We start from the raw sequence: 26,178 nt of genomic DNA, 5'->3' as shown, positions 1-26,178 counted from the left end.
CTTACTATATGTTCATAACTGTAAAATGTTGTGGTCGTGTGTTTTATGCTATGCGTAATTATTTACCTCAGCGTGTTTCCTGCGTATGTTTTAGGGCGAGCTATGCACTAGTTATGTGCAGTGAAGCCACGCAGAACATCTGAGTTTGGACGCGTACGTGTTAACTTATTTAACCTACCTGAACTTGGGCTCGACTACTTCTGACACATTTGCTGTTCGATTGTACTGCATTTGCACATTTTGTGTTCTAAAGTAATACACCCGCCACGGTGGTCTAGTGGTTATGGTGCTCGACTGCTGACCCGCAGGTCGCGGGATCGCATCCCGGACGCGGCCGCCGCATTTTCGATGGGGGCGAGAATGCTTGAGGCCCGTGTGCTTAGATTTAGGTGCACGTTAAAGAACCCCAGGTGGTCGAAATTTCCAGAGCCCTCCACGACGGTGTCTCTCATAATCGTATTGTGGTTTTGGGACGTTAAACCCCAACAATTGTTCTGAATTATGTGTTCTACAGTATGACATTTTGCGCCCTTATTATTTATTACATATTTCGCCTGTTAAGCGAAGAATATCCGGTGCCGCCATAAAGGCACCAACCTCTTCGATTCATCACTTCAAAAAAAAAAAAAGTCTAGGCGCGTGAACACTCACACGAGAAAAGCGAACAAGCCAACGCAAACTATGCAGCGAACTTAGATATACCGGGCCCACTATATACGGCGGAAAAAGAATAGTTGATAGTCGGCGTTTGTGTTGTCTCATTCTCTTCGTGTTCGCACGCCTTATCTTCTTTTATGATAAATCCGTGCCTAACATCTCAACAATCTACCGTGATATGGAAATATGTATGTGCAGCGACAACGTAACTGAGGAAATCTTAGTACGCTGCCATTCTTATCCTCATCAGTATGTTTATGTGAACTGTCGGCCGGTTGATCATGGGATCTCGCAAGTTTAGTGCGAATACTTTCGGTTTTGCAAATTATCGAAACGTGGTTTTTATCCCGCGTCATATAACATAAAATACCGACACATGAAGCCGTCGCAAATACCAAGGTTAGTGTATTACTGGAACTTGGTGGTGCAAATTGGGAGCATACATCCGGAAACGTCCCCAAGAACAAATACGAAAAAAAAAAGTCGGACTCAATTTCTTGCGTTGATAAAAATATACTGATTTTCCTTTTTTTTTTTGCAACAATCACGAAAATACTGGAGCAGGCAGGACAGTTGTTGTCCTGTGGACTTCCTTTTCAGGTTCCACTTTTCCGTGAGCGCTGCGCAAATCGCAAGATAACTGAGCTTGCTCAGTTTACGATCATGGCGCAGCGGTGGCTGCATTCAGATCCCGGCAAAGTGCAGATACGTGTAGTGAAATTTTCAGTGCGCTACTAAGATACCAAAGACGACGTGAACATACTCCGACCGTATACGTTCACGTAAAGCCCCAGAACATCTTTATGTCATAACCAATGTATTGCTATTGCTATCATGCTCAAAACTGCAGATCCAATAGCTATTTACATGAGCACACCCGAGCAAGCCCCGACCCCCAGAGAGATTGAGCGGGGGAGAGCAGGAAAGGCGCGGCGATTAACAAGTCTACGTCCACTTTGCATGGGGAGTGGAATGAGGGGAGTGAAAGAGAACGAAATCATGAGTGCACACGATTCGCAATACACATGCACAGTGCAAGGTATAGCTACAGACGACCACTCAAGTCAGTTGTCTTCAAAAACTGCCGTGGGGCTTCCTGGGCTGATGAGCTGTGAAGCATTGCAGCTCATCATGCGGTCACGTCAAACCGGAACTACCCGTGACAAGGAAGCGACGAAATGTGAATGAAGGCGGCAGTGTGTTGTCGTGGAAAGGGACCTGTCATCTCACTTGCACCAGCGGCTCGCCTTACCTTTGCGTGTGGTGTTTGGTGCTTGTTTCTTTCGAGCTGTGCGCAAGAAACCCGCAATATGCACTTTTTTTTTTGTCTGTACAGCATAAAACTCGGGGGGTATTCACTGCGGTGCTTCTTGCAGACAGGCGAAAGAGTTTTTCGCGCCTGTTTATAGTTCAAGAAACAGATAAGCGCAACACATCTCACCCAAAGAATAAGCTACTCGCAATCAGGAAAGACGAATTCGCGTCTTTCCTTATCATATTATGCTTCGACACTATTTGATTCAAATTTGTCACTTCCTTGTCAACGATAGTTCCGATCTGACGTAAGTGGCCGCGTTTCCTCTAGATTGCGAGCGGTCATGCAGTTTCGATATCAGCCTTAAAATTCAATGATGAATTTCTCAAATTACGTGCACTATTTGTCACTTTAAAAAATGGGCGTGCCGTAAATTGTGCTCGCCTGCAGCTTTCCCATATAAACAACTGCCATCAAGTCGTTAATTAAAAAGCTAATGAACGAGTTTTTAATGTCACTTTAGCTGCGTCAAAGAATTTCCACCTCGACGTAGAGTTCGTGCGCGAAAACGACAGTAGCCGGACTGTCATAGGATTTTTATATGAGCTATGTATCGTCTCAAAAAAAAGTGTAATATACAGGGATGGAGTTCAATGGATCCGGTGGGAACTGCAAATGAAAATGTCCTTTTTAACTGTGTGTTTGTGTGTGTGTGTGTGTGTGTGTGTGTGTGTGTGTGTGTGTGTGTGTGTGTGTGTGTGTGTGTGTGTGTGTGTATATATATATATATATATATATATATATATATATAATTTCCGCGTTGCATGCCGTCGGCTACAACTTTGGTCTTCGGTTTAGCCTTAGGAGAGAGAGAGAGAAAGCTCTTTAATGAAAAACAGAGAATTCTGCCGGCGTACCTAAAGGCGCCTACATGCTACTCTGTATGGGGGAGGGAAGTGAGGACAGAAAGGCCCTAGGAGGAGGAGGGCAGAGCCTTAGGAAAGTATCTTCGCCCCATACCGCTGCATATAATACCGAAGTGCGTTCCACAAAATGGCGTGTGCGAGCTTGTGGCTGTCATATCTTTATCAAATGCGTGCAAAAGTGGGCTAGTCGGTTGATCTTCATGGTCTTCATATCATGATGTTCATATCAGCACGTGGCGCTTCCCTGGTTTCGGAACACGAGACGGCTTTACTCGCGCAAATCCTTGCCAGCGGCACGTCGACTCCGTCCGTACTTCTAACGTCCCCAGAACAACCTGCAGTCCTCCCAAAATTCATACCTCGATAACACGACCCCTATCGCGCAGTCTCCTCCCAACGTCGTCACTGCAACTGCGCCTCTGTCAGCTGAATTTACCAAAATCCGGCTCGCACTCAGCGAGACGTCGCTTTTCGCACAAAAAAGAGGAGCGCGCTACAATGAAGTGGGAAGCAAAATTGCGTCAGCTCGCGAAGCACCGCACGAGCGCGACGAAGACGCGCCGCTGAACACCGCCGAACGCGTGCCGCTCGCGGTCTCGGCCAAGTGCACGCTCTTCCAGCAGCCAGCTGTTATAACGGCGAGGCCCGCAACGGAATGTAGCCTAGCGGCGCAGCGAGGGAGTGGGGCGAGGATGATGCCTCAAGAGGCGTCTTCGAGGTGGGAGAAGGCGTCCTCCTCGCGGGTCCCGTATAGCGGCTACGGCGGACCCCTCGGCGGGGCTTCTGGGTCATTAGTTCAGTGGCGAGCCGGGCCTGGCCTAGCATGCACTCGGGCGGTCGGCTGCAACGCGGCTACCACCACCACCGCTCGGACCGGCCTGCCGTCAAGGGACGCGCCGCCGCGTCGTCTTTTGCCGCCGCGTCCAGTCGCCACGCTCTAGATGCGCCTTCCAGGATCCTACCCGAGGCCCGGATACGGAATGCCCACTGTGCGACCAACGGCTGCGATGCCTCTTCTGTGCAGTTCCCGACGACGCCCCCCGGAGCTGCGCACGTCAACGGCAAGGCGCAGCTCAGTGCTGCCATGCCAGTGCTGGCATCCAACGGCAAGCCGGCGTTCGGCAACGCCACGTCTTCCCCGTCGAGGCTGGTCGTCGACGTCCGAGGACTGCGCGTCTCCTACGGTCGCGGCAAGAGCGCCGTCGAGACGCTCATGAGCATCGACCTCAGCCTGCCCGAGGGCAAGATGTGAGTACGCCTCTTTCCGCTCACGTGCGTCGCTGTAGGAAGTGCTGCAAACGATTCCGTTACGCGAAATGTCGTGAAAGGTGTGTTATCAAAGCGCGCTTCCTGCGAACAGCCAGTCGGGTCCATGACCGTCACTTCCAACGATCACGCGAAAAGCAGATCCTGGGATGACCTAATAATAGTGAAACGGACCCACTAGAAGCGTACTATCGCTCAGTACTATCTTCGGGCGTACTATTTCTTATTATTAACGTCGTATAGGTTACGACTGAAGAAATGTTTGATACCTACTTCTACGTCTCATATCACTTTCAGTTTCATAGTAGTCCTCCTAATACAGTATCATTAACCAAGCACTCGCACACACGGACTTCACTGGTTAAATAAGCACCTTTATATAGGAAGCCGCGAGCCACAACGTTTAGTAAACGTTCAAAAGTTTGATTCTGTTTGGGATATTTTGTGGGACTGGTATGGCCGAGTGAGAACGTCACGCCAATTCGTGCGCAAAAATGTGTGTTGACATTTCTGTGCAAACGTTTGTTCCATGTATGCATATATTTGTCGGATTTGTCCTCGCTGTGTGTGCTTTCAACCGACATTTAGGGTAACACACCAGGCCGCCACCAGCGCTCTCAATAATTCTCCATTAAAGCCATCACACCAAGCCCTGCCAGAATACATGCGACACTGACGCTTACGGCACTAAGGGCATTATGGGAACAGTACAGCTGTGGCGCCACTGGAATATTCGTTCATGAGCGTAACAGGTTTCCATTTACCAAATTTTGGTTTTAAGTAAGGAAGGGAAAAGGCATAAAGCAGGGAGGTTAACCAGAAAAACCTGCGGTTGTCCACCCTACACCATGGGAACGGGAAAGGGGAATAGATAGGTTATAGAGCCGAGAGACGTAATAGAAAAGTTTACACTTTATTTCAGAATCGACTGTGTTAGGACGAAAACACTGTGAATTGGTGTAACCAGCTTAATACTCTAACCAGTCCAGCACAGTACTTACAGAAGCTAAGGTGCCCTTGACGACTATTACCACGCGTTACCACACGTTACCAGTACCAAGCCTTGACCTAAGAAAACAAGACTATTAGTAATTTCACTGCGCGTAATGAGAAAATGTCAGAAGACGGCTTAAGCGCCACATTTCACCTGGACGCATTTCCCTTGAAGAGTCAACTTGATAATGCTAAAAAGTTCTTACACTATTTCTGCCCCAGGTCGCCGCTTCAAGTGAAGCCGTCAAAGAATTTAACAGGACAAATTAGCGACTAAACAGTTAAGTGCGTGTGGAGCAGTAATTTTTCATACGCTCACGTGAAAACTAACTGCATTTCGGTGACACATGCGCGGTTCAAGAACTGGTCTTGTACGCTCGCCATTTCAGAGTGGAATGAAGCGCACCGCAAGGAGTTGCTGGTCAGCTATGCTCTTGCAACCAATTGAAATCTCCGTTTACGTGAGAGTAACGCGCCCTTGCTTTTCTTGCAGATACGGACTGCTTGGGCCGAGTGGCTGCGGCAAGACGACCCTCCTGCGATGCATTGTGGGTCGACTAAAGCCCCGGCACGGCAGCGTCCACGTGTTCGGCCACAAGCCGGGCCAGCCGGGCAGCTACATTCCGGGGCCCGGCGTGGGCTACATGCCGCAAGAGCTGACTCTCTACCCGGAGTTCTCGATAATCGAGACGCTCACGTACTTCGGCCGCCTGTTCAGAATAGAAAGGGACGTGCTCCAAGAACGCACCGCTTTTCTCGTGCGCTTCCTGGGTCTGCCCGAAAAGAGCCGCCTGGTGAAAAACCTGAGCGGCGGACAGAAGCGACGCGTCAGTCTTGCGGCTGCCTTGATTCACCGGCCGCCGTTGCTCATACTGGACGAGCCGACGGTGGGCGTGGACCCGCTGCTGCGACAGAGCATCTGGCATTACCTGGTCACTCTGACGCACCGCGAGTCGATCAGTGTCATCATCACGACCCACTACATCGAGGAGGCCCGGCTGGCGAACCTCGTGGGCCTCATGCGTCAGGGTCGAATCCTGGCGCAGGCGGTGCCCGACGACCTGATGAAGCAGCACGGCATGCTGACGCTCGAGGACGTCTTCCTCAAGCTGTGCATGGCCGACAACCACCACAACCACAACGGCGGACACAGCGTGGGCGGCGCTGTCGTCCAGCCGCAGCAGGCTGAGAACGGCGACGTTCCGTCCCCGCCTTCGGTCGAGACTGCCAACGGCAAGACGCTGGCGAGCATCGCGGCGAGCAAAGAGACCCTGGCCGCCAACTCCATGACCCACCTGGTCCAACGCAACAGTGCCAGCGTCGAACAGCTGCCCGCGATGACGGCGCAGGAATTAAGTGACAAGCACGCTGTCCGAAAGAAGGAGCCCTTCCTGGACGCCTGGCACCGGACATGGGCGCTCGTAGCCAAGTCCCTCACCAGGCTCCACCGGAACTTGCCGTGAGTACAACTGCGAAACATCTTGCCCAGTAGGTAAAATCAATTGAGGCTCAAGTCAGCGATCGTTTAGAACTAATGTTTTCACACATATGCAGTAACGGGGATCCGCGCACCAATGGACAATGCTACATAGTGTTTGTGAAACCTGCCGACGCCATATGTATTGGAGCATGAAATGAAAGCTCAAACTCTCTTGTTCTGGTCTGGACTTGTTCTGGACTTGCTACTGGCAGCGGCAACAGTTCGATTTCATGACGGTGCAGACAGATAGCTGGCTGTAGCTTAAGCATTGCAGTTAATTCGCAGCTGCTTTTTCACTGCGATTAGCGTCTTTGTCCTCAAAATCGACATCCTGCCTTCGTCCAATGGTTTGCTGTGGTTTCACAACGGCCTCTCAAGTTTCTGCAAAGCTTATTCTTTGTGCTATATTTGTATGCAATATGGCATCGTCGATCTACTGTATATATGAGGATTCTGGAGCATTTCCACTCTCGCTTCTAATGTGCTGTCGTTGCCACATTTACACAAAGCCCGTCTCATTGTCGTAACAAAGCACGCAGTGAATAATGGTGTAAATAGCATCGTTTACATTAATACGGCTGCCCATATTGTTTTGTAATATAGTCGCAGCAAATCAATTACTATGAAAGATACGTGAATTGAAGAGCGAACTTGTATTGTCTACGCTGATTCAACACCCAGTTGTAGGAGATAATTCCGCAGAAAGGTTGATTAGCCTTACGTGATAACGGCGATCGTGTAGGCGCGTTATGACAGTTCGCCTGTTTCGCTATCTTGAAATACATTTATAATTACGCTTGCTTACGTTAGCGTCTACCGTCTGATTAATCAACCGCGCTTTGGCCGCCATTCTAGTGTTCGATATTCTCGGTTGAAAAGCGCTCGATGGCATTCTTTTTGAAGCTGCCACGTGAACATCTCGATGGTTTAGTTTGCATCATAACTTGCGGTGATTGTGATTACAAGTATATCGATGAGACCGATGACTTGAAAAAACGAGTGAAAGAGACGAGTATAACGTCTGGAAACGGCACGAGGCCCTTGCTGAACATGTAGAATCTACAGGCCACAATACTGACTGGGCAAGTGCACGTCTTTTAACCGTGGAAAAAGAAACTTACGTCACGTTTGCACGCATATAGAATCCTGGCACATTCATACCATGGCTCACACGCTAAATAGAAATGAAGGGGCACTTCAGGCGATGTATACGCGCTGCTTGCGTCACGTACTGGAGCGCATTTGCATATGCTGTGCATTTTTCATTGTTTTTTTTATTGTGAACAGTGGTCCCGTGTGGGGAACCGAAACGTAAACAAAAATTGAAGTTTTCATTTCTTCTTGTGGTCGCTGTACAGTTTCCCGATTCTTCAATATGTTCTTCCCGGCCACGCATTGCCGTCCAACTTTGGATTTCAAAGAACAGACATGAGATCGTAACTCCTGGCACTTACCTTCCAAGGAATAATAAATGAAGTATGCAGTAGTTTCACCTCTTCAGTTGAACATCAGGTAATCCTACTTTAAGCATGTTCTCGCGTGCGCTGGAATGCGTTGAGTGAGCCGACAGGTCGTGCAACCTCGTAATGAGCGAAGATAAAGAAGTTCACCGGAAAGACGACTGCCCTTCAGTGAAGCCATGTAATCAAAGTTATAATTAGCGTAATCATAGCGGTAAAGAAGAAAGCCAAACAGGTCGACCTTTGGCGTTTAGTTGAAGAATTTGCGAAAATGTTTTTAATGTTTTCTTCGACGTGTAGTGTGTGCAAGCAGTAAAAGGATTGACTCACTTAACCACGGTAGCGTAATTAAGCAATCTTTGGAGCACAATTTCCTTCGACGATGCTAAACAAAATTAGAAGCCCTTCACAATGCTTCCCGCCAGGATATTGCCAAACAATCCGTGATACTTCGCTCTATCGATGCGATAGCGTTGAAGAGCTCGTTTCGCAGAAATTCCGGTGTTGGCGGTTGTTCATATCTGCTTACCCATTACAAAGTGTGCAGGTGAGTACTTCGCCGGTTTGCAAAAGATTTATGGCTTAGTGGGAACTTTGCAACAGTATTTGCAGTAGTATTATTGGATAGTTAAAAACTGCCAATATTACGCGCAAAAACGTTCCTTTCCTTGTGGCACGGTTGAAGGCGATGCGCACGCGGCCCGATTACGCTATCGCGTTCTACTCTTCAAGGCGAAGCTCAAGCGTCCTCCAAGTTTTTTTTTTCTATTTTTTGCTATAGCTTTCTCATTTTCCTCAAAATATGAAGCGCACGGATACGTGCGGGTTCGTAAGCCAGCGTTCGACTTCGACGTTGCAAGATATTATATTCTTACGTAACCTAATTTTCCACACCACGATAACGTACGAAGAGTTTTTTTGGTCATTAGCTAGCTCACGTTTATGCGTGTGGTTGCGAAACACCGCGCAAAAGAAAACGGCTCTTCAGCGCGAGCGAGTAGTTTCCAGTGCATATCGCGGCTTCGAAACTCGGTGAAAAGGCGACTGGTCGTACGCGCGCTGATCAGGTACGCGCATGCGGTTGCCTGCCGCATACCCTGCAACAAGTCCATCGCCACGGTGTGCCCTGAACGAATAATTAAAATAAGATGTGGCAACGCTTCTGCAAAATACGCTCCCGACCACTTAACATTCACGGCCATGACCATATTAACGGCCTCGCAGTGTGCGCCAATGTTTTGTTCTAATCGTGATCATATGCAGCTCAAAAAAAAAAGAGAGAACGCGGGGTTAGCAAAACGCAATCCTCGAGGCCGAGTTGAATACGAATGTATCAGTGCCAAAAGCAGATCGATTCACGTAGCGAATAATTTTATTATAATAAATGGCCGTTCCCACTATTGCTTATCACAACCTACAGCATATCAACAGTCGAACTGATGTCTGGGCAAGTTGGAATTGGTTATCTATCTTCGAAGCGGGCGGCATAAAAACAAGTTTTTGCGCCTCCCGTTTCGACGATGCATATCAAGTCATTGCAAGTTTCCGTAATTACGCTGCACGTTATGAAGCCTTAATTGCTTACTTATGAACACTCGTGAATCATTAGAACCAAGCAAGCCCTTTAATCAGCCACTCCGGACTTCCTGGCGAGTGCGAATAATAATGTTTCAGTCCGAATGGATTGACATTGATTTCTCAGCTGCGTGACATCTGGTGTTTCTCCCATGTCTGCTACAGCCACCTGCAAAGAACTTACCACATACATTTGGTGATTCAAAGCATTTGAAACCCATTATTCAAAAATTGTTTCTTATTCACAAAAAGTGACCTTGATTCAAGGATCGACCCGAATGCCGTAATACTCGATTCATAGTTCCAAAGTGTCCAGCTTTTCCGCACTCGTAATAAAACAATCGCTCCGGACTACTGCAGAAACACACGCCCAAAGGCATGAACGTGTAAACGTGTAATTCTTTATTAGCAAGAGTTGTTTAGGCGGCATGTTCACAGTATTTCGCGCAGAAACGTTTTATAGTGACGGGGGACAGGAAGGGAGAAGCACGAGCGCTTTACAACGAGTTTATTTGAAGCCATATCAAAAGTCTCCCCGCCTATAAAGTGTTTCTGCGTTAGATTATAAACAATTCTTTCTTAAATGGGAGGCATGACGCGAGCGGCGTAGTCCTATCCTCTGTGAAACTGCAGGCTCTACAGACCGTGCAGTTTGAGTACTGCGACTGGCTGCCACTTTTCTTGTCAGCACGCACCATCGTGTCCTGCACCTGTTACTTTACCGATCAGCCTAAGGTTGTGTGTTCGATTCCCGGAGACGGGCCTGACAGTGTATTCATAAGGGCATGGCGCGCGTAAATTCCCAGTTGTCAAACGAGCACTAAAACCGCCCTTGTCGGTACAATCATAGAGCTGGAGTGGTTTATGAAAAGGAGGGTTGGGCAGAGATTCCAAGAACGGGTTCGACTGATTTTTTTGTTTGACACTGAATATTGGAATACACGCATATTGCTAGTTTCGGACCATGCGCGTGGGCGCCCAACGAAGAGGACGACGAGCTGTCTCCGCTCGAGCTCATCGTCGGCGCTGCAACCGCTGTTTTAAATATATCTTGTTTATAATTTACAGAACAGGCGTCTCGTAATTCACGTAACAATATGCTGATGACCCGTATCACGGGAAATAAGGCAATAAAAACAGCCCTAAATGTTTTGAGATTACGATTTCTGTAATCAAATACGGGTGTATGTGATATCAAATGACCAACGAGTTTATTTGAAGCCATATCAAAAGTCTCCCCGCCTATAAAGTGTTTCTGCTGAAAAATGACCAGCTGAGGGTCATTTTTCCTGACACCAGCATGTGCATGTACAGATCACTGTCACCTAAGTTACTCTGAAGTCGAGGCTCCTTTTCTCTTGTCCTGCATACCATTTTCTTCGCACTACGGGAATCATCACGGTTGACAATCGAACCTAACAAGCTTGCAAGAGGTTGACGAAATAATGCGGAAGCCCCACCCTACAATGCCCCCCCCCCTCCCGAACACACACACACACACACGCATACATACATTCATACATACATGCATGCATGCATACATACATACATACGTACGTACATACGTACATACGTACATACATACGTACGTACATACATACATACATGCATACGTACGTACGTACGTACATACATGCATACGTACGTACGTACGTACATACATGCATACGTACGTACGTACGTACATACATGCATACGTACGTACGTACGTACATACATGCATACGTACGTACGTACGTACATACATGCATACGTACGTACGTACGTACATACATGCATACGTACGTACGTACGTACATACATGCATACGTACGTACGTACATACATACATGCATACGTACGTACGTACATACATACATACATACGTGCGTACGTACGTACGTACGTACATACATACATGCATACGTACGTACGTACGTACATACATACATGCATACGTACGTACGTACGTACGTACATACATACATGCATACGTACGTACGTACGTACATACATGCATACGTACGTACGTACATACATACATACATGCATACGTACGTACGTGCATACGTGCGTACGTACATGCATGCATGCATACATGCATGCATACATGCATGCATACATGCATGCATACATACATACATACCTCTCTTCCACCACAGTTCAGGTGTATATAGCTACTGGGCATCACAGTCTACCGACCAGTGATCCAAATTGACAACGCAATACTCTTCTACAGAGTCCAAATAAAAGCGAACCCGAACTCTAGTTCTGCGAAGGAACGTGGTGCAACAATCATGTGTTCTAGCTATCAGCCGAACAGACAGTTTTCAAAGATCTCTCGATTGATGACAATGTAAAGAGTGTAAAGAAGAAATTATGCAACACCGAGTAAAGAGAAAGTCGGAGTCGTACGGAGGTGGCGAAACATGCACGCAACGCGTACCGCTCCAGTGAAGTCAATTGATGACGTCATCGTGTGACGTCATGATAATGTCACAAATTTGGGTATCTGTGACGTCATCGCTCTCTCGGGGGAGGTCACGCAGGTTTTCGTGTTGGGACGGACGTCGCAAAACCAAGCAGGTGGGCCATTTACAGTTCCGCTGTAAAAGAAAAATGCCACAAGGAAGGAAGGAAGGAATAGGAGAGAAAGGAAAGGCAGGGATGTTAACCAGTCTAGAAGGACCGGTATGCTACCCTACAATGGGGGAAGGGATGGGGGAGATATAAATGCCACAAAGATGGCAATCAGGCGGGCCTGCTCAACACTACACGCTCAGGGAAGGAGTCCTTAAAATTTGTTAGGTGTGTCCGCAAAGTTTTACCGTACAGCCAAATTATACTAGACGTCCGCTATTGGCAATACAACCCCAGGCTCGCTTCCTGTGTTGTTTGGCTTCCTCTTTCTCGCGCTAACCTAAGGCATAAGGCGGCAACGCAATATTATCAGGCTTTAGTATACTTCTGTGACAACTAACCGCTTTATACACTTTCGGCTATCCGTCTTGTGAGAGCGCAGCCCCAATCAAGCTGTTTCTTCCGTGCGCTGTTTTCAGAGTGCTGCTGTTCACTTTCCTGGTGCCGTCCATACAAGTGGTGCTGTTCTGCCTGTGCATCGGGTCTGACCCGTTCGAGCTGCAGGTGGCCGTCGTCAACCAGGAGGCGCACCCGCTCCTGTCCGTCGCCTTCTTGCAGCGGATAGACAACACCACGCTCAGTCAGGTAACTTCTTTCCCAAGATGCCACATGTAACGCCACGATGTCGCTGCAGTCATATCCAAAGAAAGGCAGGCAACTCAGGTTGCAGCCGTGAAGGAGACAAGTCTGTTGATAGCCTGTTCATTATCTCTTTCAGTATTAACAGACATTTCCCACTTTTTCGAGTCGAAATGAAAATACAGTAATTTTGGCTACTTCTTTTTACTAAGCGATAAATTTGGCAAATCAGTTCTGCCTAAGGCCGCTAGCTGGAGGAAAGATCGGAAAACGGAAAAAAAAATTCATCCACCTGTTTTGTAGAACAAAGCTACAAAATAAATCCAAGAATTTACAAGAAAGCTTTAGTCGACGAAAAACTTGTCCCAAGAAACTTTCGAAAACATTTGTACCGACTTCCTTTGCAGCTTCGTACTAAAAGACGGATACAAAACGTAGTACCAAACTAGAAAGCCTTACTCTGTCATTACGAAACAGGCCGGTTTCACCCTTTCGAGCAATAAGATAGGTGCACCAAAAGTCCACTGTAAACTATTTCCCTCCTAATTTTCGTTGCTGCCGGTATTTCGCTGTACGAAGACACTTCCATCTTGTGCGCAGATTCCGTACTCTGATCTGGACTCTGCGCTGAACGCGGTGCGTGCCGGAAGCGCGTGGGGTGCCATCGCCATCGGGGCCAACTTCTCGGCGGCGCTGCACTACCGCTTCTTCCTGGGGGTGAACGCCGACAACCGCACCATCGAGGACAGCAGCATCAACGTCTACCTGGACATGACCAGTAAGCAGTGCCCTCTGTCTTCGAGAGCCGCGCACCCTGTTGCATTGCAGAAATTTGGCCGATTTAGTAGACGATGATCTTTCTTTTTCTTTCTTTCTTTCTTTCTTTCTTTCTTTCTTTCTTTCTTTCTTTCTTTCTTTCTTGAATACTGCAAACTTTGTACATGTCCAAGCAGGGTGGGTAAAAAGATCAACAAAGCAAATATAAACAGTCAATAATGTTTCTCAAGGTATCAAAATATGGCGAAAGGCAGTAATCATTCCAATCAATTACACTGCGAGGAAAAATTAAAACTTTGAATAAATCTGCTCGTGTAAAATATGGCGTCAGCGAATGATGATGGTTGCGAGTATGCCTTGATGTTGAAGACGATAGGTAGGGTGAAGGGTTGACTGCTAGGTCGCGAGTCCAAAGCAAGAAATGAAATTGTAAACGCAAGGTTTTCCTTCTTCGTTCGAGACAACGAATGTTGGAGTATAGCGCAAGGACCCGCGCACACGAACTGAAGAACGAACGACGACAGTCACTGTTTTTAGGTGCGAAGCATCTTATGCGCTCGGGCTGTCGGCGTCTCCTGTCGTCGTAGCCCGTCACGGTGTCGCCCGTCACGCAACACAATAAACGGGTATGTGCCACAGAATTTGGGCAAATCCCGCGACTCGCTGCTCCGGCGTGGCCTGTAATAACCCTGATGGATGAGATATCGAGTAGAGAGAATTCGAGAAACAGAGCGAGAAAGAAAGGATATAAAGAAATAGAAATTTTTGCCGAAAAACATTCTTCACGAGGCCGGATTCGAACCCGCGTACCCTCGATTCGAAGGCGAGCGTCGAAATCACTCGTCTATTCAGGCCACGCGATTCAGGCACGCTAGCAGAGCATAGCATAGCATAGGATATCATAATGTAGCAAGGGGGTGGGAAAGGGAAGCGAGCGTGAGGAGGGGATATGTGATGGTGAGGAGGAGGGAATAAGATAGAAATGGGAAGCAAGCATCGCGACCAGATACCACACCAAGCCGCGCATGCGCGGTAGCTAAGCGACGCCTACCGACGTAGACATCGCGCGCAACCTCCGCCTTACAGAGCATAGCCTGGCTGCGCCCGATCGTGCCGAGACAGCCACTCGACGTCCTGAGAAAGTGGGTAGAACATCCGAGGAGGAAGCCGCGCATCTTGAAGCTAGACGTCTCTGTCGACGGCGGAGTACGAGCGGCGACGGGCCCGTGCTTCGCTGTGCTAAGCTATGCGCGACTTGGTGCAATCTGCCCGCATTTTTTTCCTTCTGTATTTCCACATCTCGCTACTCAATATAAGGACCACGTAGCAGCCTTAATAAGCACACTTATATGCAAAAATTCGTTGCTAGTATCTGTGCGTGCCTCTATAATTGTTCCGCTTCAAATAACATTATTCTAGACCCGTAATGTTGCTGTAATCTTATTGTTCGTGATCCGAGAGCAGACAATGTGTATGCGTATATACGAAGCAGGTAAAAGTATTCCCTGTAATAAATTACCTGTACATGTCTTTGTCGACTGTTATGTTAAAGGAACCGAAAACTAATTTTTATGGTACCTGTTTTCTTTAGCGCAACGAAAAGTTTACCTGTCAGTGTCTAATCATGGAATGATAACACAGAAAACATATTCTGAATGGTTCTATGTGCGCCTGTTCTGGAGCTGTATACACGCAACAGATGCTGCAAACAATGGGAGCTGAGCGCAAGAGCGCTTCGTGTTTGTGCGCGGCGGTTTGCTCCGCCCGCATGCGCCGCGGTGCGACATGTTCCACTAGTTGCCGCGCGAATGCAGCGCCGCTTCTCAACGTGCAACTCGTTTTACCTCGTAAGCAGCACAGAATAGAGCGGGGATGGATAGTAATATATACACTTAAGCGCTAATTATGGTGCGCACTAAAGCATCAGCCTAAGTACAGCAATGTGAACGACTCCGTAATTCAGCTTCAAGGCTCTTCCTCTAGGCTACGCGACCTACCATTTTCCTTTTTTTTTTTTCGAACTTTAAACGCAATTTTAAAATATAAATAGCAGTCACAGCGCGAAAATCATGCTTGAATATGCGACCATAATTGAGGGTCTTTTCGTGTCCACTAGAATCCAATGACACGTTTTCGGTTCCTTTAATCGGCAACATACGCTCATTTCGTATCTGATATTCGTCTTGAATGATCCTCACCTGATGTCAAATTCATACCACTCGGTGCTGTTCAGAAAAACAAAAGAACAATCATTGTTTCGGATATATCTAACCTATTTCTTCATGGTAAATGTTACCGAACATGTGTTTTGTGGTACGCGAACTCAAAATTGACGTGACATAGCTTTACGCCTGGAATTATATATCGTGAAACAGTGAGGCATTGCAGGAATTAGCTCTCCAAGTAAACATGGTAAGCTAGTTAAATGTAAGGATAGCGCAAAGCACTAGCGAGGAATACATACAGCGCTGACTTTCAAGAGGCTACCTGACTCGACCCTTAGTATTTCTTTTGCTGCACGGAATTGCCGGCATGAGTGCCCCGCCACGGTGGTCTAGTGGTTATGGCGCTCGACTACTGACCCGAAGGTCGCGGGATCGAATCCCGGCCGCGGCGGCTGCATGGAAGCGAAAATGTTTGAGGCCCGTGTACTTGGATTTAGGTGCACGTTAAAGAACTCCAGGTGGTAGAAATTTCCGCAGCCCTCCACTGCGGCGTCTCTCATAATCATATCTTGGTTTTGGGACGTTAAACCCTAGATATTAGAGTTTGTCTCGTGCTTGGTTATGTCACGTGCTATGCCGTTTAGTCGTATTTAAAAGCCTAACTTTGCAAATTAATATACAGCTAGAGTTTGACTCTGTACTCGATTCACACCACAAATCGCTGGGGGACTTTATTTTAAGAGAACAACGGTGTAACTATTGTCACGTTACAGTTACGGCGTTCCCGCGTGATATGGTCTAGAATCGGCGACACGTATACATGACAGGGTATGCTTGACCTGCTTTGTGAAGCCGCGCAAACTTTTAAATAGCGAGCAGCTTCTACATATCAGATTACGCCGCAATTTCCGTTGTAGTCGAAGCCATTACTGCATGGTAGAAAACCAATTTTTACATAGCAGTGACTCATTCCGGCCGCGATAATTACTGTTTGGCGGAGGCGTATATAGTGCAAGCACACTTGTGTACAGGGCTTTGGGAACACGTTAAAGAACCCTATGAGATGAAACTGTTCGAAAGCTCTCCACACGATATTTGAGTCGGGCTGTTTAGAAACAAGTGAACTCATAAGATGAACCACGTGTCTGTACAATTGTGTGCGTTGCGAGTGCCGTGCTGTCCTTTCTCTTTGAACAGATCAACAGATCGGGTACACGCTGCAGAAGACCATCTTCGAGGCGTTCAGCTCTTTCTCGGCGGACATCCTGAAGAGGATGAACAAGAACCCAGCCCTCGCCCAACTACCAGTCGTCGTAAGGGTTTTCTTTTACTCTTTGCGGCCGAATCGGCACATATTTATGAACTCACAGCCTTCAGCACTTCTGAACAGTGTGCGAAATTCTGGTCGTGGCCTTTTCCGTATACCAGAATGGAAAAGATGGCCGATCGGCCAAGCTCACTTTTCTACCAAAAAACAATGGCATGGCCGGGCCAAGCTAGTGTTCCCATCCTCTGTGTGATACAGTGCTGTCACGAGCACAGGTTTTTGACAGCTAATAAAGTTCTTCAACGTTGGTTTCACAAGGGCGGTCATTCAGGCTACTTCGTTGTTCATGATTTTAAAAAAACAGCTCAAAAACAACTGACGAATACGCAGAGACAAACGAGCACTGTTTGTGTGTTCGTCAGCTGTTTTTGCTATGTTTTTACGACCAACGTATGGGCTGTCTGTGAATACAAACAAGGAGTTTCGAGTAGCACATGTGCAGTGTGAAAGAGCTTTGCGCGATCCGTTTGCAGGGTAGCGAGTGTTTCTGTGGTGACAGACAAAAGGACACGTCGGCCGGAAGAGGTCAGAAAACCCCGCAACCAGGGGGGTAAAGCTCACGAGGTTGGCTTGGTGGGCTAGTCAATGCAGCATCTTAGAAGGGTATACAGGGCACAGAGACGGAGTGAAGAAAAACAATTCTGTACGAATTACAGCGACATTTCTGCAAAATATGTGCTTTTTAATGGCGCAGCTTTACCGTGACCTTTATTTAACGGTACTGTCATGCTCGGAAGACTAGTGTGACTAATTTGAGTCGCTCGATCTTCTCATTCCTCTCTGCTTACAAGTTTGCCCATTTGCTTACGATTCCAGGAGAAATTATGGTGTCACATTAGTGACGCGATACTAACCTAGGGTACCTGCCACGGTCGCTCAGCGGCTGTGTCGTTGCGCTGCTGCGAACGAGGTAGCGCGTTCGGCCAAAATGCTAAGGAGTCGGAATGCAAGAATGCTCGTGTATACCTTGTACGCAGCTGGACGAATGTCAGCTAGTGAAAACGTAATAATAATTATCTGGGGCTCTCCATAACAGCGTCCCTCATAACGTGCTGCATAGTTTCACGAACTTTAATCGAAATTACTGTAATCGAAGTCACTCTAACGACCAAATCCAAAACGAGGCAGAAGTTCGGTGGGAGACGGAGTGATGAAAAATCTTTCAACAGGAAATGCCGCGGAAACCGACGCTTCGACAAGTGGACTCATGTATACAAAGGATCCTTCCTTAGCAGCTTGTTTATGTAAGCTTTGCGCACCAGAACGGCAAGAGTATCGCTACGGCTGGCTCTGAAGTGCTCGCTAATATGGAAAACAGTCAGTCACACGGGCAAGCCGACAGGTTACGAGAAACACCCCAAAGTTATTGCACTGTGTCCATTCTCTGGCTACGTCCACGTTTTCAACTCTCCCTGTAATTTGTGCAGCATAAAATGGTTCTCATCAGGCTTAGGCAGAGGTGACTGTAGATTCCGTGAACGTGACAGCCACAGACTACAATACTCCGTTGTTGCTCGCAGATCAAAGCTCCCATCTACGGCGTGGACAAGCCTAGCTTCACCGAATTCATGGCCCCTGGAATCATCATCAGCATCACTTACATCATGGCCGTGGGCCTCACCGCCATCTCCATCGTTTCCGAGCAAAAGGAGGGCCTCCTCGAGAGGAGCTGGGTGGCCGGTGAGCAGTTTTCTTCTTCCCTATAGCCGTCTGTTTTAAGCTTCTATCGCGCAGCTATTTGTGCCAGTATAATTTGATAGAAATCCTAACGCCCAGTAAGCTTTCCAAAAGCTTTATTAATGTAGCAGCTCAAATGACAGTACTCTGAAGGACAGGTATCGAGAAATTTCTCAAAGTGAACTAAGCTTTGAAAAACGGTAGCTGGCTCAAGGCAATCCCATATCGACGTCATGTTAGTTCTTTGCAAAGTTACAGCACAGTGTTAAAAGTTATGGCAGAAAGTTTAAGCTCGTCAACCTAAGGCTTCCCGAAGAATGTACTGAGTGCACTCAATACATTTTACATGTCATTATGTGTCGTTCAGTGTCGCGCTTACAGGAGCACCTTGACTCGTATTAACGCTTAAACATTGCTGACGTCCTGGCATATAGGCCCTCAGCAGCAGCTAGCGTGGCGTGATCGACTTGAGCGCCCTTATGTGTCGTTCAGTGTCGCGCTTACAGGAGCATCTTGACTCGTATTAACGCTTAAGCATTGTTGACGTCCTGGCATATAGGCCCTCAGCAGCAGCTAGCGTGGTGTGATCGACTTGAGCGCCGTTGAACTGACGCTGGCTTTGCGCTGGGTGAAAACGCAGGCGTGCGTCCGTTCGAGGTGATCCTGTCGCACGTGATCTGCCAGTTCCTGGTGATGTTCGTGCAAGTGGCCGGCCTGCTGGTCTTCACCTTCATCGTGTTCGAGATCCCATCGCGGGGCCCCTTCGTGTGGGTCGTGCTGCTCACGCTCCTGCAGGGCTGCTGCGGCATGATCTACGGCCTCGTCATCTCCTCCATGTGCGTCGAGGAGAACTCGGCCATCATGCTCGCCCTCGGATCCTTCTACCCGAACCTACTGCTCAGCGGTCAGTTCTCTAAGTTCCGCTCAACTCGCGATCTTGTCAACCGCCATGGTCGTCTAGTCGTTATGGTGGTCGAATGACCCGAGAGTAGTGGGATCGAATCCTGGCCGCGGTGGCCGCATTTTGATGGAGGCTAAATAGAGGCCCGTGTGCTTAGATTTCGGTGCACGTTGAAAAACACCAGATAGTCCAAATTTCCGGAGCCCTCCACTACGGCGTCCCTCATAATCATACCGTGGTTTTGAGACTTAAAACTTCAAAAATTACATTATTATTAACTCGCGGTCTTGTCTGTAAATTCCCAGGTTTTCGGGACAAACACACTTCGCGCTGTGTCTGACCCCATATAAGAGCCTCGAGGTCGACGTTGTAATGTCTTCGCATTTTCGTGTGTTCGGCGAACATACGCACTTTGTGGCGCGCTACTGCAATTTTATACCAATGTTCCATGGGTATATAGTTACACCTAACCGCGAGTAAATTTTGAGAACTAGTTTTGTTCGCCGGATAAGATGTATTCTGCCAACTGTTGACGACCGCCGTTTAAGTTTCACAACGGCACCAGCAACCAACTCGCCCAAGCAGCCGTTTTAGCAATGACTTTCCTTTTCATATACAGGGTGTCCCACGTAACTTGTGCCAAGACTTAAAATGAAATGCACATCGAAAGCGAATTGAACCAAACTCATACTACAGTCGCACTAGCCTAAAACTCAGGCTATTTCTGATTTCCCTTAACTTAATCATTAATTGTTTAATTATGCAACTTCTTGTTTATAAGCTGCAGACCCAAAGCATCGTCGCATAGTTGTAGGGCACCTTCAGAAACTACCGATTGAATTGTTTCCAGTGCGATACGTCTCACGTAGTCCTTTTTTACGCATTACAAAGGAAACCCGCGAAATATGGAAAAAAAAACATGGCTGATCCCTCCGTCATAGGAATCGGTATAACACGAAAGGGAAACGTGTCTTCACAGAAGTTGTGCTTATCGTGTAGTGATATATAAGAGGTTCTACAATGTCTATTGCTGTTTGGCAGCTATAGCACCGTTTGATGTCGATGCACCCATGTTGACGCCTAGTGGCATGTCTCCATCGCGACGACTAACGCCCATGATCATGATTAAACCGTTGTGGTAGCTGAAGTTGTGAACATATATTTGGAATCAGCGAATCGTGAATCGCGCGTAAAGATGACATCAACAAGCTCATAATCCACACTGGTACCCGATATGCACTTCTTCAAAACGTCGTCAATTAAGGAGAGAAGCGGCAGTGTGTGCTTACTAGTAATGGGTTACCGACGCCTGTGTTCATGTATACACTACCACACTACGCTTCAGCAACACGGGAGGCAGAGGTTCGTCGCTTGAGCCGCAAACGCGTGCGTCCCGCTGGCCTCTGTCTCGCTCCACCAAGGCACGACATTCGCCCGTCGAAATCGTGTCCTTTTTGCAATGCATATTGCAGCAGTTTTGTTAGTCGGTGCTCTCGCAATCGAAGCAGTCGGCGACGGCGAAATCCTGTTGGTGCATGTAGAAGCTGCACTACTCCGATGAGCCGGCGCACGCTAACACGATGCGTGAGGCAAAGAACGTAACTGCGTCTAGGTTCCCTCGGCGACGCCAGCGCGGCAGTGTCACTCGCTGGTATCGAGACGCTTTAACCATGACCTCTGATATCGCGCGCAATCTCGGAGTAAGCGCTAGCAAATGTCGATCGCTACGCATTACTTCTTTTCAGATCTCACAGACTGCGGCACCGCCCCGCTCCGCCTACCTACACCGCCAACAGAGAGCACCGTGCGAAAGAGGATGTGTGAAAGATATAAGGCGCGTTGGTGGAGTGTCCGTCATCTGGCGCTTACCGTCGCGGCCGCAAAGTCGTGGGTTCAATTCCCAGCAGCGGATATTTTCCTTAGTTTTTTCTTTCTCACCCGTTGGCGTCCATTTTATCAACGTCATAACCGTGACGGAAGTACTTGGTGGACCCCGGCATTAAACACTTTCGTGTTAAAAAAAAGTGACGGAGCGCTTGCGCACTGCTATCAAGATGCTCTCAAGCGTGCATTCGATGAAGAGCCACGACGGTCTTCATAAGCCGAGCATGTGTTGTTTGTCGTATGGAGAGGCTTCCCAAACAACTGGGTTGCCGAGATGCAGTTGCTCCGTTGCTGTAATCCACCGTGCTACATATAGCCTGGCCTAGCATTATATTTCGTGTCCTCGCATGGGCCATTCGACACATATGGATCACTGTGCCTAATCTAACGTAACAGTACATTTTGCACCGCTCTGTGGACCGTTCAACGTAGCCAGCCAACCATACCTTTGGCCTGTAGACTGCGTAGCGGAGGCCTCAATATTTTACTACCCAGCAGGACACATAGGGTAGAATACATCACGTGTGAACCGACCTACGTCTACATGCATCAACCGCATCCAAAATGTTTCCAACCGGTTTTAGAGCAGAGCGGAAATTTATTTGGCTTGACACGGGCATGATTGCGTGGTGAACGTCTCCTGCTGCGTTTCGTCGAAAACCCGCCGAACGACGCGTAAGAAAAGCAATTGCTCCGACGACTGGAAAAACTGTTGGGCATGCCTGTAAGCTATGATTTACGTTACATCGGTTGAAATGATTGTTTACTTTTTTTTGTGGAAGTATCGCGCTGTGTGCAGTCTAGGTTGAGAATAGACACTTTGTTTCACCTCAGACCACAGCTGAGTAGGCGGCACTGTGTCGCTGAGCACGAGCTAGCGTGCTGGCGTAGGAGGAATCGGACTAGTGTTACAAGCATAATACGTCTTATGGCTCTCAGCGTATGCGCTTGTTGGGTATTAATCTGCAGGTATGGTGGATGCATTGTTCGGATGGTGTCATAGGGGGCAGAATGCACGCGAGCGTTGAACTCACGCGAGCGTTGAACCCAGGGCGTGGTAGCGTCTAAGATCATCTAGTAGTGCTATACAGTGTGCCCAAAGCACACAAGTGCGATCGCCGTCTGCTGTTTACTTATACATGCAGCCTGTCAGCGTTATCTGAGCGATCATTATCCAACTCTTTAATTATTGGCTGAAGATTCAAAGTAGAAATTTGCAGACTCAAATTTCGTCACTTCTTTGTCACGTGTAGTTCCGGTTTGACGTAACAGAGTGGACGCGTTTCGTTATCGCCCTTAAAATGCGATTATGAATATCTCGAATGACGTGCAACTTTTGCGAGTTCTAAAAAATGGGTATGCTAGAACATAGTTTCCTAAAATGACCTAGAGGGAACTCTGGCGCTGCGATCGTTCAGCCACCATGGGAATGATGGGTAGTACACGAATTTGCCTAGTATTCGTGCTTGTGGGCTTCAAACGCACTTGTGGCTTTGTTTATTGCTATGTTTTGGTTTTCTTCCGGATAAAAGAATGGATCGTTGTGAACTTCGTGACCAGATTTGAATCGGTGAGCCTAAAGAAGTTAAAGTGGTGATGTGAAACTGCTGATTTTTGCTGAACTTCGTTTTGCGACAAAGCGGATGCAGGCGACGCGGAGCCAAACGGAGCCGAAAGAGCGAAGTTTAGACAAATCCGTGTACTACCCATGATTCCCATGCTGGCTGAAGCGCGATGCATTGCAGCTCCCATAGACACTAGCGCCAGAGTTCCCTCTAGTAAGTATTGTAGGAAACTCTATGTACTAGAACTAGTTGCGCACTACAATTTTCTAATATAAACTGGCCTCAAGTGAATAATAAAAAGGTTAATCGAGTTTTTGTCAATTTGCCCCAGCTGAAATGACACTGCTGCGACTAAATGTTTCCGCCTCGATAAATGGTTCGTATGTACGGGTGTGCGAATAGTCAATTTTAGAATCGAATACGAATCGAACAGTTTACAGTAAAGCGACCATTTTCGAAACGGCTCTAGAATTGCATAACATTTTATTTACAACAAATATTCACAAACATTAACAAAAGAATATTACGATTAGTTTTAATCGAGAAAACTACAATTATGTAGCCTGAGAAAAGCTCGAATGCATCAGCGACTATAGAGCATTCGGAATATTTTGTAACCATACAATGAAATACAGCAGTGACTACAGTATTCGAGGTGCCACTTCGTCACCATCCTTTAAGTAAAACTTAGGCATAAGAATTAATCAATGTTGAAGCAACACCACACATGCAGCTCAACATTTAAGGAAGCAGATAAACCAGTTACCGCGTCATGGGCCGTAGCACCAAAGGAACGTAAATATCACTGTTGAACATTGCATCTGCAATGAAAATTTACATCAACATAACACTTGCGTCTGTAGTTAGTCATGTAAACGTTTACAAAAATTGCATTGTACCCGAATGCAGCCGTGATCCCCACTGTCCGATGACCAATCTTCTGGTAACGGTAGTGGATTGGCTGCACGTTGGCTTCGGCGACACTGCAGTTTTAAGTGTCTTTATCCGGTCATCAATATGGCGTCGATAGACCCTTAAAAGCTGGGGCGGCATGCATCTTGGTAATTCAATTTTTAAAACAAGTAAAAATGAGCCCTCGCTGTTCCAGCGTGTCGTTACTTCGGGGTATTCCCGTCCGTGCTGATTATTCGAAAGTGTTCGGTATTTCGAATGCCGAATGGCCACTGCAGAGTCGGCATGCGTAACCATCCTCTCCGTCGTCGCAGGTGTGGTGTGGCCGACGCAGGCGATGCCGTACTACATGCGCTACCTGAGCTACGGCCTTCCGCAGACCATCCCGACCGAGTCTCTTCGCTGCATCCTGTCTCGCGGCTGGGGCATCGGCCACACAGAGGTCTGGCTCGGCTTCGTCGTCTCGGGCGCCTGGTGCGCCGTCTTCCTCGTCTTCGCCGCGGTCGCCTTCCGCCTGCGAAGCTAGCCTCCTGCTCGTCCTGCCCACTCTTGTACATACGCGTTTTGTTTTAAAGAATGATGACATGCAATATTAAAATGGCGCTGCGCGGTCACCTCTGGCGTGTCTGGGGTCTTCTCTGCAGCGGCGCGAACTCCTCGTTCCTTTGGAGCCAGCTATTCCTGACTCGTCCTTTCGCGATGTGTATATATATATATATATATATATATATATATATATATATATATATATTATTTATTTATTTATTTATTTATTTATTTATTTTCTCCGGCGGGAAAGTTCACTGGGTCCGGTACGTATAAGAAAACAAGCGGGTTCACGTAGGAGAAAGCAATACTTAGTCTAACGTTTCATCTGTGGCACGGCCTTCGTCAGAGAATGAACAAGTATATCTTTTAGTGGCTGTCATTGGGATGGTCCGGCCGCGGAGTAGTTACACAATATTTAAGGTGAAAACTACAGCGCACACTAGGACGGACCACAGAGATGAGACGAGCACAGCGCCAGAGCTTATCTCTTCTTTGTGGTCCGACCTGGCTTGCGCTGATGTTTTCGCCTTCAATGTTCTGTAACAACTAGGCCCAACCGAAGCTTTATTAGAGGCCCACGTAAGCCGGACGCAGACAGCTTTAATATAGACTTAGACAGTGACACCCTGGCCAATTTAAATGGTTGTCGACCAATGATATTCGGGCAGCTGCCGCCACAACATCGTACGCATTATTTCAACATCGGCTACAATCGGCGGGAACAAAAAAAATCGCAGCATATCCACATGGTGAATGATGAGTGGGGCGAAGCTCCGGAGGATATCATCGGTAAACCGTGAATCTTCTGTGTAACGCCCCATCAATCGTCATATAAAGAGTGAGAAACATTGTGTGTATATTACAAACATCAAACTTTTATTTTTCTTAATTAGATGATGCTTGGCTTGCGTTGTCCCTTCATTATCACGGCTTTATGGTCCGTGAAATGAAAGGATAGCGGTTTCTGTACGGGTTGCAAGTGGAAATTTTAAAATACCAGGTCTATACGCGTCCCTCGGATGGTCGTTGGTTTCATATGATCAAAGGACGTGCACGTGAGAGCATATTTGGCTGCCATATGTTGTATTAACCACTCATTGTTCTTTTCGGTAATATCGACATTCAGGTCACCAACTAACACAAATGGTCTATTCTTGTACTTGTCATATTTACACGATGCCGTGTCAATGAATGTCTTGATATTCTTACTCGACAAATTGGGTGCAAGGTACATGGTCATGATGATGCATCCATCAAAATCGATGGCAGCATATTCACCGTTGTGGCTCTGTGTCGTTGGTAGTAGTTTCAGATCTTGTGCCTTTTCTGTTTGTTTGACGTATACGGCCACACTACCTGCAGGACGCTCTGCATCATCGATGCACACGGCTGGAACGTATCGTTTGATATACGGTCTTTTGGCGTTCCACGTCTCGGTAAGATAGAGAACGTCCACCGCAGTAAGTATGGGGTCCCGTTCCACATCGTCTACAAGCATGACATAAAACCAGCTAGGCTTACATGGTAGGCGGGAAACTACAGAAGGCAACAACAAGTAAAGAAAACATAAGAGAACGGCAATCTTTTGCCAAGACGTTCGACCACTGCAAA

The 26,178-nt window shown here is 47.4% G+C and overlaps 1 protein-coding gene across 1 annotated transcript in view; it reads left to right on the top strand.

Moving 5' to 3' along the window:
- The window catches only part of LOC119406880 (ABC transporter G family member 20), a 28,750-nt gene extending 4,116 nt beyond the window's left edge, over positions 1 to 24,634 (top strand). The window contains exons 2-9 of the mRNA XM_037673650.2: positions 3,863 to 4,086; positions 5,591 to 6,556; positions 12,651 to 12,816; positions 13,411 to 13,588; positions 16,950 to 17,065; positions 18,600 to 18,759; positions 19,397 to 19,660; positions 24,333 to 24,634. Of these exons, the coding sequence (XP_037529578.1) occupies positions 3,863 to 4,086; positions 5,591 to 6,556; positions 12,651 to 12,816; positions 13,411 to 13,588; positions 16,950 to 17,065; positions 18,600 to 18,759; positions 19,397 to 19,660; positions 24,333 to 24,544 (2,286 nt within the window). The 3' untranslated portion in view covers positions 24,545 to 24,634. The remainder of the gene's footprint in view (positions 1 to 3,862; positions 4,087 to 5,590; positions 6,557 to 12,650; positions 12,817 to 13,410; positions 13,589 to 16,949; positions 17,066 to 18,599; positions 18,760 to 19,396; positions 19,661 to 24,332) is intronic.
- Positions 24,635 to 26,178: the final 1,544 nt, after the last annotated feature.

This window comes from Rhipicephalus sanguineus, chromosome 10 (assembly GCF_013339695.2).
Source record: "Rhipicephalus sanguineus isolate Rsan-2018 chromosome 10, BIME_Rsan_1.4, whole genome shotgun sequence".
NCBI lineage: Eukaryota > Metazoa > Arthropoda > Arachnida > Ixodida > Ixodidae > Rhipicephalus > Rhipicephalus sanguineus.
Note: the sequence above shows the minus strand (reverse complement) of the source record. Positions and strands in the feature narration are given on the sequence as shown.